At 42.4% G+C, this 16904-nt stretch overlaps 1 protein-coding gene and 1 long non-coding RNA gene across 3 annotated transcripts; one reads left to right on the top strand and one right to left on the bottom strand.

The window, feature by feature from the left end:
- Positions 1-329: 329 nt before the first annotated feature.
- Positions 330-3489, top strand: dmrt2a (doublesex and mab-3 related transcription factor 2a). The gene is made up of 3 exons (XM_063490351.1): positions 330-695; positions 2005-2107; positions 2384-3489. Exons 1-3 carry the CDS (start codon positions 330-332, stop codon positions 3487-3489), a joined length of 1575 nt encoding a protein of 524 aa, XP_063346421.1.
- Positions 3490-7972: 4483 nt separating this feature from the next.
- On the bottom strand, positions 7973-12375 carry LOC134638958 (uncharacterized). Of its 2 annotated transcripts, XR_010095303.2 has the most exons (4): positions 11916-12375; positions 10061-10171; positions 9180-9458; positions 8301-8660 (listed from the first exon to the last, which is right to left on the bottom strand). It is a non-coding gene; the product is annotated as an uncharacterized LOC134638958 (long non-coding RNA). The 2 variants fall into 2 exon arrangements; XR_010095304.2 differs by lacking the exon at positions 9180-9458 and having other exon boundaries at positions 7973-8660; positions 11916-12372.
- Between the last annotated feature and the right edge of the window lie 4529 nt (positions 12376-16904).

Here is a 16904-nt window from a genome sequence, read left to right as displayed (position 1 = left end):
CTTCTGAAAAACTTCAAGCTGTTTTGAATTTAAAAACAAAAAAACAAAAACGAAAAACAGATTTATTATTATCCTTTTATTCTTGTAGGATAATCTACTTACTAAACTAAAAATATTTTATTTTATTATTTTTTAAATAAGAAATAACAGTCCTGAAAGTTGGGGATAATTCATGAAACTGTCCAGATGAGGAAATGGGAATGTTTGGTGTGTTAAGTCTGACAAACTGGTTATATTTACATATTTTAAGTGCCAGTTTTTCTCACCTGATCATAATCTAATAACTCATATTCGTCTCCAGGTACAAACTGGCTTTAAATCCGGCAGAGATGTCAGAGAACTCCGGGTGTGAGCTGGAGATCGACGTGGAGAGCCTGGAGACCGAGAACGAAGAGCTGGCCGACTCCTCCGAGCGCCCCGGCTCTCCGCAGCTCGGCCACGCCGCCTCAGAGGACGACTGCCCCGGCACCAAGATCCGCGACAGGGCGGGCCCCATGTGCGCGGGTGACCAGAGGAAACTGAGCCGCACGCCGAAGTGCGCCCGCTGCCGCAACCACGGCGTGGTGTCCTGCCTGAAGGGCCACAAGCGCTTCTGCCGCTGGAGGGACTGCCAGTGCGCCAACTGCCTGCTGGTGGTGGAGCGGCAGCGGGTGATGGCGGCGCAGGTGGCCCTGAGGAGGCAGCAGGCCACGGAGGTGAGACTGAGGGTGGTGTGTGTTGGAGGTGCTGTGCTGATGCGTTCAGGTGCTTCGCGCTAATAACACAGGAAGGACTCACGTGTGTGATGAAGCTGTCTCTGGTTAATCAGCTGCTTGCTTGGAAGTCTGAGCCTGGATCACTGCTGCCCTGCAGCTCAGGGTTTTCAGCGGAAAATTCAGATGATCAGGACTGTTTGAAATCCAGCAGCTCAACATATTTATCTTCTCACACTACACAGAAAGCTGTGGCACTTGGAGCAGCTACAGTGACCTGTGGCCTTTGACCCCTTCCTCAGTGTTAGTGAATCAGGCCTTGCTTCTGTGATGGCAGCTTCTGTTGTGTCACACGTGACCAGAATGCACAGAAATGCTGAAGTCCTTCTTTTGGAAACGGGGCCGTTTCTGCTTTTGTCTGTGGGAAAGTTGAGCGCTTCTTCGGCTTCGTGTTGTTTTTGATAACTGCGGCACATTTGCACACTGTCCTTTCTGCTACAGTGGAAGAAAAATAAAATCGCTGCGCTGATTCTTCCAAAGTTTTTATAAGAACCTGAACCCTTCAGAAGCGCAGTCAGTGTTATTTTAAAGGCTCTGTGTTCGGGCTTGCAGCTGATCAGATTAAAGCCGAGGCTCAGTGTTCAGCGGTGAATGCAGTCGCTCAGCGTGCACTTTATATCGCTTTGTTAGCTTCACTGAACAAACACGAATATAAAGGGACATCCGAGGAGCCGTTGGAGGTTTTCGAGGTTCATTCAGCAAATGAGGAATATTTTGTTTTTTCCCCAAATAAAGGCTTAGGAAGAGAATTTGAATAAAAACACAAAATCACAGCTGTTTCATGTGTGTGTGCAGCTGTGTGAAAAATCTGCAAATATTTCTGTAAAAGAGCAAAACTGTTACAGCGCCAGCATTTTAAAGATGAGACCAGATGAATGTTTCCCAGTGTGTGTAATCAGCTGAGCTCCTGTTAAATATCCTAGTTTATATCTTTAACAAACACTTTCTCTCATTTCTGTTACTGCAAAAAAATAAAAACTAAATGTGTTAAATGTTAGATTGATTTGTTAGGCCTATGTCTCCGCCCAGTTTAGGGCTGTTTTGAGGCCTTTTTAAGGCTGTAATAACACGAGAAATGTGTGTCGCTGCCCATATTTTAACTGGATTATTATTAAGAGGCTGGTTTTTATTATCCAAACATACATGGGACTTGGACCTCAGCTGTGAAAAATCAGTTATTTTAACAAGGATTAAGGTGAACACTCTGTCAGCGTCTTTTAAATATTTTTCTTTTGTTTCTCTAATTTCTCAGGATAAGAAAGGCATATCCGGGAAACCAATTCCTGCAGAGAGGAGGACAATATATCAGCGACACATCCGACCGTCCACCATGCTCGCCAAAAGCATCCTCGAAGGTATGGCTCAGACAAAAAGAAAAGCTCCTCTCTTCTGCCTCTCCTTCGCTCGAAGCGGGGCTTAAATTTCTTTTTCCTTTAACACCGAAGGGGCGATAAGGACGTGCTAACATCTGTAAGCAGTAAAACTTTGGCACGTGATACGCTAACTCATTTAGCAGTATTACAAAGTATAAATAGCTAATTAGATTATTATCTATGTTGGGTGTCATAATATAATTCCAAACACACTCGATGTCATAAAAGTTGAAGTAAATGTTTGTTTTTCGATGACAGGATATCGCCCGGTGCAGTCTGATCCATTCCTGGCAGCCAACCCGTCTCTTCCCCCACCGCTGAGCGACCGCATGAGGAAGAGAAGGGCTTTTGCAGACAAGGAGCTGGAAACCATCATGCTGGAGCGGGAGTACAAAGAACGAGAGCTGATGGAGAACAACCAGGGAGCTCCAGGCTCTCTCCTCTTCCCCAACGGCTTGGTCCACCACTCGTCTGAGTACAACTCCTACAAGACGGCCTACTCGCCGGCAGCTCCGGTCGAGCCGCAGCCCAAAGAGCTGTGCAGCTTCCTCACCCCTAACTGCCTGGATCTGGGCATGCAGTACCCCTCGACCCCTGGGAACGTCGAGCTCATCTCCTCCAACGTCAGCGTGGCGACCACCTACCGCCATTACCCGCTGCAGCCGTCGCGAGGCGGCTTCGTGATGTGGCCCCGCGGCGCAGCCAACCTGGGAGACGCTCTTCTGTACCAGCAGTGCCTGTTCAACGCCACGGCGGTGCAGAACATGAAGCCTGGCGCTGTGTGGGAGCCCAAAGCGATGCCCGCTGAGAGTCAGCCACCAGAGCAGGAGGCCGCGGCTGCGCTCGCTGCTAAATTGGAGGGATCCCGAGCCGCTGCTGTGCAGGACTTATCAGACCCTCAGAGGCCCGATCCCAAACCTCCTGCCGTGACCCAGGGGGAGCAGAGGGAGTGCTCGGCCTTCTCTCCTCCTAAGAGGAGCTTTGGACAATCTTTCCCCAACCACCCTCATTCCCAAAACTCCAGCCAAGTCCTCAACAAGTTAAGCAAGGACAATGCTAAGCCTTCCATGAAACTCAACTCCTTTCACTCCCTCATCCAGCACTCGCTGAGTGAAAAAGCCAGCGGCGGGTCCGGGCCAGAGCTCAGAGCTCCGTACTGCAAGGAGCTGTTAGAGGAGGCGGCCCGCAAGTACAGGGAGAGCTCTGCCAAAGACTTTCAGGCGGTAAAACTCACAGACAGGTATGCCAAAGACTTTCTGTCGAAGCCTGTAGGGACCAAGATGGCGCCCAGCGAGTCTCTGTCCTTCTCTGTGGAGGCCATCCTGAAACGGCCCACGCCCGCCATAAGTCGAGCATTCCATTAAAATCCACGAGGTGTCCTTTGTTGCACTATAAACACGAGGCTTGTCTCAGCCAGAGATCAGCTTTAGTTGCGGTTTTTGGGGTCAAATGATCATGTAAACATAAGCACTGCATCGGAAAATAGACCAGTTTGAAATTATTGTTTTTGTCAGTGTAATATTTATGTACAGTGTATAATATTTTACACACGCATGTTTGAATAACTTTATTTGTGTCGAGTATTTAAACACGATGTCGATGTTTCCCTAATGTCAATAAACTTTATAAGACTGAACTCTTTCCATAAAAAGTGTCCGATGTCATTTTATACTCGAGTTGTGACGCCTGGAGGTGCGAGCGGGTTTTTGTTTAGGTCAGAAGTTAGTCTGCACCGAGCGATAAACGACTGCGGCGGACGCCAAACGTCCGACAGACAAAAGCAGATCACAGAAACACGAAGAACTTCAGTCTGATGGATTATATAAGAAAAATAGACACAACCCTAAAGTTTTTTTGTATGTCATGGTACACTATTAATAATTTAATATTAGGGCTTAGACTTAATACTTCATTTTGTAACATCTTGTTTGTTTCGTGCCCATTAAAAGCATAAATTCAGATGAGCTGTTCCTCAACTATAATCAGGGCTTCTTTAATAAAAAGGGGAACCAGATTTACAGACTACAGTCCTGCAAACATTTTAACCTTACTTTTCCATAACGTTAAAAACCTGTTTCCTTGACCTTTGCACTTTTGTCGTTTGCAGGGTCACTAAATTAAGTTTTTACAGTAACTCTGCGATAACTAAAATATGTTTCAAATTAATGTAGCGGACAATATCCCATCACTCCTGCAAAGCCTCAGTGAAAAACTAAGAAAAAGAAAATCCCAGGAATGTTTTTATCACTAGAGTTTTGCACAAAGACAAATTTCACAAGTAAAACACATAAATGAGGTGTGGATGTGACAGAGTGGATGTAGACTAAATATGCTCTTCAGGGGCTGAAACACGATATCGGCTCATAAATCTGCGAGCAGCATCATCTCATCCGTTCATGATGCATTTCTCCACTCATTCCTTTCCACTTACAGCCTCTCAGCGTGTGTGAGTGTGAGAGTGTGTGTGTGAGTGTGTGTGTGAGAGTGTGTGTGTGTGTGAGTGTGTGTGTGTGTGTGTGTGTGTGTGTGTGTGTGTTGAAAGGAAGCTCCAAACACGGGTTTCACATGAGCAGCAGAACACTGATCCGTGCAATAATGAACAAGACAGGAGGTTAAAAAAAAGTCACTAATCTCTTGTTTCTGGCACGGACGTTTCATCGGCATGAATCTGCAGCTAAACCACTCGCCTGATAAAAAGAAGCATTTTTCTTTTCCTTTACTTTTCTCTTCTTTAAGCCTGCTGAGACATCTCACGTAAAGCAGAGACTGTGGGCGTGTGATTGTCTTAAACAGCTTCCTCGTTGCTGCTGTAATTGGATTTGGCCAGACGATGACATTTTGTGTCACCGATGACGACTTACATCACTTTAAGTAGCCTGCGGTTGCACTTTGTTTTTCACTCTGTGTGTGTGTGTGTGTGTACATGTTTAGACATCTTTGTGAGGACAGAAAACTGGCATGTTACTATACTTGTGGGGACCAACATTCAATTATGGGGACAAAATGCTGGTGTCCACGAGTTTGAGGCATTTTTGAGACTCAAAATGTGTTTTTAATGTCAGGGTTACGGTTAGGTTGTGGTTGGGTTTAGGCTGAGCAGCTAGGGAAAGCATTATGTCAATGAGATGTCCTCACTAAGATATGAAAACGAATATGTGTGTGTGGGTATGTTTACTTACCTTCTTGGGGACCATCGTGATGTGGACATATCTGCATTGGCTCCTACTTTTAAACTTAGATGTGGCTTCAGGTTCTTTTGGTGTTGACACATAGTTTTGCTGACTAACAACACAGACGGTATAAAGTCACAGTTGTAGCCACTGGATTGCATTAAACATGTAATAAACATGTTGGGCTGACTGTGAAACCACGAGATGCTGCTCATGTATATTAGTAGCAACTTCCATCCTAATGAATACCCTGCATTATTGTCCTACATGACAGTACTTTTTACAGTATAAAAACTCATCATGTTGTATTCAGTAATGTTAAAAATTTGCTTTTAAAACCCAGGAGGGTTAATGAGGTCAAAGAGCAGCTGGTCTTTCCGCAGCCAGTGGAGTCGCCCCCTGTTGGTCATTATGCAGCGGTCCCCAACCCCCGAGTCCTTTGGTACCGGCTGCGAGAGTTAAGGCTCGGGTGTGAAATTTATGGTTTTCAGGGTTTTTATCGTTAACTCGGGCCCTTTCTCAGTTCTCAAGTACGCGAGTCCGTATTCGAGTTCTCGGCGAATCCGGACTTGCCGAGAACACGAGCACGGACTCGCGATTTGTACAATTGGAACACCAGTGTACTTGATGATGTCACAGGTCTGGAGTTTTTACTGCCGTCCCCTCTTAATTTAACTGTGAGTAATATGTTTATTATGAAGCTTAACTTTAATCACAGCCAAACCGATTTACTCAGGAACAAATAAAACACTGAAATAAACCAAACATTAACATTTAGACGTGATCTAAGTGACTTATATATCATGTTTAACCTCAGTAGCAAAATCTCTATTAATAAAAATAGTGTACATGTGTGCCTTAATAAAAGCAAGCAGGTGAGATGTTAGAACGCTTTTATTTTTATGTTAGTGGACACTCAAAAATTACAATAGAGAGCTGCTGGGGTTTGGAAGAGAACTGAACAAATATTTAAATATTTACACAGCTACATTCTCGCTTGAAAATAACTTTTTGTGACCCAGAAAGAGTAATATTTAAAAGTTTTTAGCCGCGCTCGTTCGCCATTGCTGCGTTTGAGTTTTGGACGAAATGCATTCTGGGATATTTAGCTGTACCAAGTCCACACAAAGATGCATGCTTGATAAAACAGGCGGAGCGAGAACACATCCGGGACTTTTTCGCGTTCTCGGCTTGATGCGTACTTTGAATTGGAACAGTACTTGGTCTCCGACTGATGACGTATCACGAGTACACGAGAACGCAAGTACGCACAAGTACGCATATTGAGACAGGCCCTCGGTTTCCCTGGGGCTGGTCCCGTGTTGTAGTTGTGTGTCTTATTTTGAAAGAAATGTTTACGCGTTACCATAGCGACCAGAGAGCATTAAGGGGGAGAGAGGAGGATGTTACTCTCAATGTTGTTGGCGCATTTAAGGAGGAGGCTTATGGAAGAAATATAGTGTCATCAGAATCCAACTATTTTTAGACATTGAATTTATAACACTGAATTTTTATCCTCCAAATTTCCCTGCAAAAAATATTCACCTGCAAAAATTCGCCTGCAAAAAATTCACCTGCAAAAATTCACCTGCAAAAATTCACCTGCAAAAAATTCACCTGCAAAAATTCACCTGCAAAAAATTCACCTGCAAAAATTCACCTGCAAAAATTCAACTGCAAAAATTCACCTGCAAAAGTGATGACCTTAAATGACCCAAGCCAGAGCAATCAGCACTAGATCGAGTCGAGCGGCTCTCAGCCAATTAAATTACGCTGTTTGATCACATGACATTGTTAGCTAGCAGTGTGTCTCCTAGAAGATAGCTGTTTAGAGGTGAGGGATTAAGGCTGTATCCCAATTCAGGGGCTGTATCCCAATTCAGGGTCTGCAGCCTTAAAGTACGCAGCCTCAACGATCCTCAAGGGCCACGTACTCAAAGACCGCTAAGGCCGGAAGTGCGAGGCTCGTGAAATGGGACGGTCTAGCCGCCGTCGTGCTGCCCAGGTTGCCTAGCAACCATAACACCAACCGCTGGAAACGTTTCATACAGCTTTGTTTGACAGAAATGAAGGAGAACATATTTTGTTCGTGTGTTTGTTTCTACACGAGCTTTGTGTGATTTAATAAGTCACACAAAGCTCGTGTAGGTGTAGCCATGAGGCTGAGACCGCAGGACTGTAAAACATGATTGTTGGCCTTCATATCTGTACTGAACAGTCATTTAGGATTAGCTAGTAAATAACAATTAGCCAATGTTGTTCATGAGACTAAAGTCAGTGTAAATATGATATGGCCAATATTATAGTTATTATATTAATCATTATAAGTTATTACAGCAGTGAGTTTGAACTCTCAAATCAAATCACTTCTATTGTCACATCACATGTGCAGGTACACTGGTACAGCACATGTGAGTGAACTCTGTGTCTAACACTGAGCTTCAGTAAAGATTCAAGTTCCAGTTATTTATAAGTCCTATCACCTTAAATCTTCACTCAAAGACAAATATGTTTGACAGTGTATATGTATTATATATGAGACAAATGTTGTTCGTTTGATATGTTGGCATTACTAAATTTGGCTCAATGCTCACATATATGTGTAAAAAGGAAATGTACGAGCTGTGATAACTGTTGCTGATAGAATGAAGAGTAGACTGATATATTAAATATTTCTTTATTGGGTGAGAAAATCAGACCATGTCATAACTGCTTTAAGTCATACAGAATAGATATCAGAGCCTTAAACAGGCTGACTTCTGCTAAATGGGTCAAACTGGGCAGAAAGTATACAAACACATAACATCCTTATAGAATATGATGTAACACTATAGATCAACTTACCTCTGAGTATATAAAGCATATAAACAATTACAGCAATATGATGCAACAAACACAGCAGTGCTACTAATCCAAAATACTCAAAGCTTCATAGAACTGAAACAAACATTTATTTTTAGCTCCATTCTGCTGCTGATACATACTTTAGGTTTCTGAATATTAAACTTGTTGCTGCCTTTCATAGTGTGTAACTTGAAGGCCCTGAGTACTTTCTCCCACACTGAAAACACTGGAATGATAACATTATTTGAACATTACCTAATAAGACTGATTCAGGACAGACAATTAGTTATTTTAAACTTTCCTAGCAGTCCTTCACAAACAGGGAACAGTCTGTCTATTCTCTCCATCTGTCAGCTGCTGCTGGCTCTTCCTCCTCCTCTTCCTCACACACTGCTGAGTTTGTCCTGGTGGATCATCAGGGGTGCAAAGCCTCACAGATGATGTGCAGCAGTGGGTCCCTCAGTCTGTCCTCACTCTGGACACTTGCAGTTGTCACACATGGAAATCAAATGTGTGATAAGCTGCAGGATTCAAACACAAGTGTAACTTATAAATACATGTTCATACTTTTATTCCACAATCAGAGAGAAAGAAACTGAGAGAGAGTGCAGGACAGACAGACAGGTGACAGTCTCAGGTGTATACACTGCTACAAAACAGCACAAGAGAAGGAGGATTTAGTGTTTGTGTTATTACGAGTGCTAAACAAGAAGAGTTCCAGATGGTCCAGTGGACACATGTGTGACTCCTGTGATTAAAGCATCTTTCTTTCAGCTTAACGAGTGAACCGTCAGCTCGTTCAAACACACGTTAAAGTCCGTTTGGCTCGACACCACCGAACAGAGGCAGCAATATAACATAGCTAACATTAACAGTGCAGTGAATCCTGCTTGTGCCGTCATATTCAGGACTGCAAACCGAGCAGCATCACTGACTTTCAGCTTGTTGTGTTTGTGGATATATGACTGACTTTAATTATCCATAAAATCATCACATTCTCTGTAAGAGAATCAATGAGTACTAAAAATGTGCACCTTTACCTGTGTGTTTTCTGGAACAGGAACAGGGTAATATCTGTGACCCAACTCCCACAGCTGGTTGGGGGACTCATGTTGTTTTCTGTTCGCAGTGGATGGTTGTCCCATCCACTGCAAAATGTATTAAAATTATCCTCTAGTCGAGGAAGAAAGATGTAATGGCAGCAAAAGAGGTGTGCAGCATTTGAAATGTCAAGAAGGCCTTCTTCCTCAGGGTTGTGAAGAACATCGTAGTAAATGCATGTAACGGCCACCCAGAGGTCTCCCCACAGTCGCTCTATTCTGAAATAATATATAAAAAATATTTAAATTAGGTATGGCCTTTCTTTTGGTGTGTATGAGAAATTCCCTGCTTGTTTCTAACCCTACATGAAATGTGTGCATGACAACAGTAATAATACATTATCAGGGCATGTAGGAAGGACCCAGGCATATCACTTAAAAGGTGTCAAAAGGGTTGTGATGATCAGTGGCAACACATGAGATGACAACCAGATCATTAACACAGAATGAACATTCTTGGAAGGAAGTAACAGACTGGAAAAGGTGTGTGAATAACTAAAAATAGGGCAGAGTCCTGAAGGCTCTTTGGGGTTTGTAGGACCTGTCCAATATTTTCTTCCTTGAGGGGTAAATAATGGAAATTGAAAGAAACAACAACAACAACAAAAAACAAAACAAAACAAAAAACACCTGACACATATCAGACAATATATCCTGCTGGATAGGGCACTGTTCTCTAAAGACATATTACTATAAAACTTTTTTCATAAAACTATACCCTTTAAATGTTTATGTATTTTTAAATAATGGAAATAAAGCTGCAACACCTTCCATCTTATGTCAGAAACATTTGAGGTTGACAGTATTTTATGAGAACAAACCTTTGATTGTGCACACTCATTCCTGAAATGAAACTGCCTCTTCCTGTGCCACGAACAGTAAACATCAGCCGTGCAACCTCCACATTTTCCCATCCGTGGTTGCCACGAACCCTGAAAACAAAGAAGAGTACCCCAAAACATTCGAAGCTTTAAACAAACTTAGATCTGATGATAAAGAACAACTTATGCCTTAATCAGAGTGTTTTTAAAAAATGTAAAAGAATCCTTAAAGTCTTTGATTGCTACTGCTCTAGAAGGCATAAAACATGAATTGTCTCATGAATGCACTTTCCAGCATGTGTCAGTATGAAGTTTAATTTAACACAGCTGTTAAAACATTTTTCAGGATTTACCGGGTTGATAACAATTATTTAGATTTATTGAATTTATAGGAAATTACACAAGTGCCATCTTGTATCATTATGATCTGTGTAAAGAGACAATTTTAAGAATACTTTTGCAAAAACACGTTAAAGTTGGAAGTAATTGGCCGATGTTCCAATCTTGAAGATCAGCTGTGCCCATTTGTTGCACATTGTGGGAATGGAGAAGTTGAGGCCCTTGCAGGCTCCCCACAATTTTCCCCAAACTGAGCGACCCAGCTAATTCAACACCTTTACTAAGCAGTGCTGTTATGTAATTGGATACAAGGGGTGAGATAGTAATATTTTCCCTCCTTGGTTGTAGCTCCCTGACATTACAAGGGTAATCATTTTATGATGTCGGGTTCAGTGTTACACCAGGATTTCAAATACAATATCATCATCAATAAGAATTAGTATTATCATTTCAGAATTGTAGGTAACCACTTTTAAATGCCATAGACTACTTATTTGTTTAATTTGATGTATTCACTCTAGGAGAGCGCAGAGGGAATATCCCGTTTAACTTATGCTATCTGTTTAAGTTTAGATAGTATTTGTAAAGATATTGACCATATCCTTTTCTGAAAGTGTGGATATAATGGATGGGGTAAGGTACTGGCATGCCACAACTTTATAGTTGTTAAATTCTGGGTACAAGTATACATGCCCATCTTGTACATGTTTTTTTAATATTATTATTATTATCATCATCATCATCATCATCACCATCCTACCCAATTACATGTTTCTTTTAATCAGGTTATGCTGTTTTAATGACTTTACAGTATAATTTACATTGTGTTCCTTTAATTTTCCCTAATTGTATGTTATATTAATCCCATATTTCCGTTTTAATATTTCTAATGTGTGCATTGTTTTCTTCACTGCCTGGTCTGCCTCTGTCTCGCCTGTATGGCTGCATTTACACCTAAATTTCCCCAACAAATGATGTTTTAATTCACCACTATTCCAGTGAAACACGAGTCTCCCATCTTCCTGCTACGGGTCTCGAGTTTTTGTTCACCAAAGCACACACCAACTTCATACTGACGGACATATCACTGCCCTATTCCCGCCTTGCCTGACCGTGTTTTGTGGCTTTGGTTGGTTCACTTCTCCTCACTCTTCCCCATTCTTGTCATTAAATCAGGCCGTTCTGCAACCATGGCAGCCATTCACTCTATGGCTTTATTCATAGTGTATTTTACCCCTTAACCCAATGCCGTTGTCGTTTCCCACATTATATTTGCAGTGTTCGTCTATCTATCAATATCTGCGGATTATGGTTTTGTACCGAGTATCCTATTTTGTAGAGCACAGCATGTAAAGGTTAGCTCGGTTAGCAGGATGCTAGCATGTAGCGCTTAGTGAGACACGCATCAGACGAGTTGAGCAAAGACCCCGTCTGTGTACCTTATACGTGACCAACGGATTTAAATAAAATTAACGTTTCAAAAGACAAACTTGAAGATAAAACATAATATACTTACCGGAGAACCGCCAGGGTTTGCCGCTGCCATCATGCCGCTCCTGAATTCAAAACTGCCTCTGCAGACAGGCAGGGGAGGCGCGGAAATTTTCTTTGAGTTAGTCAAACGTTTTCCTCAGTTCGAGTAGATGATAAAATAAAAGAAAAATGAATGGTATTTTAAGTAGGACTAGGCGTTCTGTAATGATCTCTATTTAGGAGAAAAACTTAATCACTCACCTCTAAACAGCTCTCTTTTCAGAAGACACTGCCGGCTAACATGTCATGTGATCAAACAGCGTAATTTAATTGGCTGAGAGCCGCTCGACTCGATCTAGTGCTGATTGCTCTGGCTTGGGTCATTTAAGGTCATCACTTTTGCAGGTGAATTTTTGCAGTTGAATTTTTGCAGGTGAATTTTTGCAGGTGAATTTTTTGCAGGTGAATTTTTGCAGGTGAATTTTTTGCAGGTGAATTTTTGCAGTTGAATTTTTTGCAGGTGAATTTTTGCAGGTGAATTTTTGCAGGTGAATTTTTGCAGGTGAATTTTTTGCAGGCGAATTTTTGCAGGTGAATATTTTTTGCAGGGAAATTTGGAGGATAAAAATTCAGTGTTATAAATTCAATGTCTAAAAATAGTTGGATTCTGATGACACTATATTTCTTCCATAGAGGCTGCTAATAAAGTTACACAATTACACAGTGAATTCGTGTTTATTATTATATTTACAAAATACCACCGTTTTTGTCTGTATCATTTTAGTTTGTTGTATTTATCCACGACATCTTAAAGGCCAGTCGTGAAAATATTGTCTGACATTAAACCAGCCTGTGGCGCATAAAATGTTGGGAACTGCTGCTCTGAGGTGCTTCAGTGTTCCCAAATCACAACAACAGTCGCCTCAAGGCGCTTTATATTGTAAGGTAGACCCTACAATAACATATACAGAGAAAAACCCAACAATCCTATGACCCCCTATGAGCAAGCACTTTGGCGACAGTGGGAAGGAAAAACTCCCTTTTAACAGGAAGAAACCTCCAGCAGACCCAGGACACACGGGAGAGATCACACTTCTGCTGGTTTGGGAACACCAAAAAGAGCTGGAGGACGTGGTATCTGTACTTCGACTACTACCTCTGTGCCGTGGACTCACTGTTGGTTTTTAAATTTTAGATTTTAAAATGATTTTTCAGCGTTATCTTGTGTTTTGATTCTCATCTTTCAGTAGAAGCAGCAGCAGCAGAAGAAGCCTCCCTCGGTCCCGGCCATGCTCGCGCTTCGACCTGTCAGCGTTAGGTTCGTGTCTTTTAGCGTCTCGTGTTAGTTTTCCCGTCTGTCCTCTCCTCATTCACAGATTGTTTTCACCTGTGGTTGATTGTGTGCACCTGTTTCTCTACTGTTTACTCAGCAAACACTTTCTCAGGAGTTTATGGTATCCGTTGCTAGTTCTAAGTATTATTGAACATAATATCACAATCATTTTGCAACATCCCTCTTAGAGTTAAAAAGCAGGATGAAGCAGTGTACGATTTAGGGCAAGCTTACCTTGTGGCTACAAGCTGCTACCATATTTCATGCAGTGTCCTCAGTTTCTCTGTTAAAGTCACCGTTTATTTGTCATGTCAAAGATGTAAGAGGTTTAACTCAAGGATTCACAGCGAGACTGAGAAGCGATGGGGCACGTCTGGACGTGGCTGCAGCCATCTTCTTAATACATTGTATTCATGCTGTTCATAGTTCACTGAGACACTGTAAGAAGGGTGTTGTGGATTAAACATGGTTTACAAAGTGTAACTGAATATGAGAGCTTAACGTTTTAAAAATGTTGACTATATCAGGCTGTTTTCATTCTTTAATTCAACTGAATTCAATGTTGTTTACACAGCCTTTTAGAGATTAAATGTACTCCATCTATAGCCCCAAAGTATCAAATCTGACATGTACTCAGAGCACAATGAAGACAGTGTTTTATCTATGACTTATCAATGTGTGTGTGTGTGTGTGTGTGTGTGTGCTCTGCAGAAGGTGACAGTGTTTGTCTGCACTAACCGCCACTGATAAGTATCTGCTGAAGTCCTCACAGTCTCATTCCCAAAGTGTGCGATTTAGCATGTCAGCAGAGAGAACTGGTTTGTTAAGTCGCTCCCCTGGGGTCCCCTCCCATCGCCCCTCACCCTTCCACCCTCCCCTTATCAGCAGTTGTAGTTCACACAGTAGCATTTTGTTTAGCGTACACAGGTGTCGTTTGCCATTTAGAGACTTCAGTCACTCTCCTTCATGCTGTGATGCTGGGAAAAGGAAAACACACACACACACACACACACACACACACACACACACATGTCTGGTTTGCTATCCTCGTGGGGACATCCCATTGACATAATGCTTTCCCTAGCCCCTTACCCTAACCCTAACCATTAAAAATGAATGCCTAACCCTGACCCTTACCCTAAACCTAACCATAACCTAATTGTAACCCTGACAGTAAAACCGCATTTTGAGTGTGAAAATTGCTTTCAACCCCGAGGGGACCTGGATTTTGGTCCCCACGGTGCAGAAAGTCCCCACCAGGATAGTAAAAGTCAGATTTTGGTCCCCACCAGGATAGTACGAACCCGTACACACATACACACACACACACACACACACACACACACACACACACACACCCCTCTGGGAATTCAGTCTTTCATGGCTCTTGTTTCAAGGCAAACAGCAGAGCAGAGGTCACTGAATGCATTTGTTGCTCATACAGTCTAATGTCCATGTTAAACATACGGCTGCACTTCAGTGCTCACACATTCATTAATCACATTCAGGTATATGTATAAAAAACTAAGCATCGCCGCTCTATTGTTGAATAAAGCATGATGATGAAGTATATTTCCTCTGACAATAACCTGCTGATGGCTTTTAATCATCCAAATAATACTTTATGTTCTCCTTTTCTGACTGTTGTTCAATTTTTGGGATACAAAAAAATCCAAATGACCATACTGAGCTAATGTGAGGATACTTTTTTTAAAGGGTGTGTCTCTCTAGTTTTAGTTGGGAGCATTTGGTTTCCATCAAGAGGAAATCTCAGTCCCTCAGTCCCCACAGACTACCATGTTAGGATGTCCAGCAGAAATAAACAGGAAACTCTTTGCACAGTTTGTTGGTGCCTTTTGCACATTTGTAATTATGTGAAAACTTCACAGCTCCCTGTTCACTTCATTGTGCAAACAGCTTTTTTCATGCTTTACTTTGCACTAAATTTGCTAATTTTGCACCTGCACAGTTTATAAATGCAGCTCATTATCAAAGCTTATTAATGGTAGCTGATAATTTAACAGTGCACCCACCAAATTAATTATGCTTTTGGTGCAGTTTTGCTGTGAGCGTCCATTCACTTCTATACAGTAAAAAAGGCTTATAGAAAATGCAGATGGTGTCCTTATTCTGAAGTCATTATGTTGTGCGGTTGCCAGTATGGGGGCAGAGACACATCTGATTGGCTGGATTTGTGTGTGTAAACTAGAGACCGTGATAGCAGCCTCGACTGTAGTAGTGATTGCCGAGCAGTGAGTCAGAAATATTGAAACAAAAGTCCAAAAGGTGAAAATAAGACGGAGGGATCGTGTTGTACGGAGTTCCCCTGCTATGATACAACAGCTCCATTCTTCTCCTGCTCTGCTGCCCATATAGCATTTGGCTGCCCTGTCAGTGACTGTGCGCCGGGTTTATTGCTTTATCACCGCCTGAGTCGGCTCAATCCATGACAGACACACACACACACCCACACACAAGCACACACCGGCGAACCCTTCTCCAGGTGTTAAACCAAGCCATCCGTCCCACTGTTGCCATTGTCACGGCAGCAACTCTTAGCCCATCTGATAATCTTTTGCACATTAAGAATCTATTAAGCACCACAAACTCAACCCTCCCACACACGCACACATTCACAGAAAAATCACACGGTGGGTTATTTTGACTCTTGAAATAAATGGCACATGCCTTATTTTGCATTAGCGATCAGCGGGCGTGAAGGGAAGGGTAGGCTCTCTATTCATTCCACCCATGTTTTTTCCCTCCTCCTGTACCAGCAGCAGGGAGAGGAACGCCGGCCAGTTCCTGCATTCCTTCCCACCACCTTGTAATCCAATAAGAAATGTGTAGCCCTGCAGCTTTTGACAAGTAGCTCCCACTTAATTACCATGTTGTCGAGGCTGACAGGCCCGGGGGCCAATGGGGGCAACATGCTGGTGGTTCATAGCTTAAGGAGGCTGGGAAAATCCTGCACACACACACACACACACACACACACACACACACACACACACACACACACACACACACACACACACACACACACACACACACAAATGATATTTTTGCAGTACCGGTGACAAAAAAGGCTGCAAAGATGTATTCACGTAAAGATACCGCCCTGAAAATAGCGCAGGGTTCTCAGTCCTTATAAACGTAGGTGCAAGACAAGGAAACCCCAGTATTATTTTCTTTTTCGAGATATCACAATAAAATAAAATATATGACATTTCCAGTGTGCAGTGGCATGTCTGAGCGTTCATGGTGGTGGTGAGATGTTCCATTTGTGCCTAACAGGATGTGAAATTCAGCCACCTCTTTACAAACCTCACACATTATCCTGCAGGAATCAACGTTTTACAGACGACACTAGAAACAACCGTAAACGGGAAATAAGTGGCAGGACATCACTGCAGCTTACATACGCTCACGATGAGTGTCAATGTCACACAGATTTTGGGCCTTTAGTGATTTCTTTGACTTTTTCTTTGGGTGTAGGTGACTTTGAAATAGAAAAATCTGACACACACACACAAGTTTGAATTTATGATGGATTTTCTCCACACAGGCTGAAATTTATACTCACGTAAATCTTATAATAAGTTGTGCTAATGCTTGGACCCTGTCTAATTTGAAAAGGAGAGAGACCTGCAATCAAGAAGAGCTGTAGATTTATACATGTTGGGAAAAACTGCAGGT

Source organism: Pelmatolapia mariae, linkage group LG12 (assembly GCF_036321145.2).
Source record: "Pelmatolapia mariae isolate MD_Pm_ZW linkage group LG12, Pm_UMD_F_2, whole genome shotgun sequence".
NCBI lineage: Eukaryota > Metazoa > Chordata > Actinopteri > Cichliformes > Cichlidae > Pelmatolapia > Pelmatolapia mariae.
Note: the sequence above shows the minus strand (reverse complement) of the source record. Positions and strands in the feature narration are given on the sequence as shown.

Coding starts and splice junctions, on each gene's coding strand:
- dmrt2a (XM_063490351.1), top strand. CDS start 330: ATGTCAGAGAACTCCGGGTGTGAGCTGGAGATCGACGTGGAGAGCCTG. Junction 696..2,004: donor GGAGGCAGCAGGCCACGGAG/GTGAGACTGAGG, acceptor CTAATTTCTCAG/GATAAGAAAGGCATATCCGG. Junction 2,108..2,383: donor CGCCAAAAGCATCCTCGAAG/GTATGGCTCAGA, acceptor TTTCGATGACAG/GATATCGCCCGGTGCAGTCT.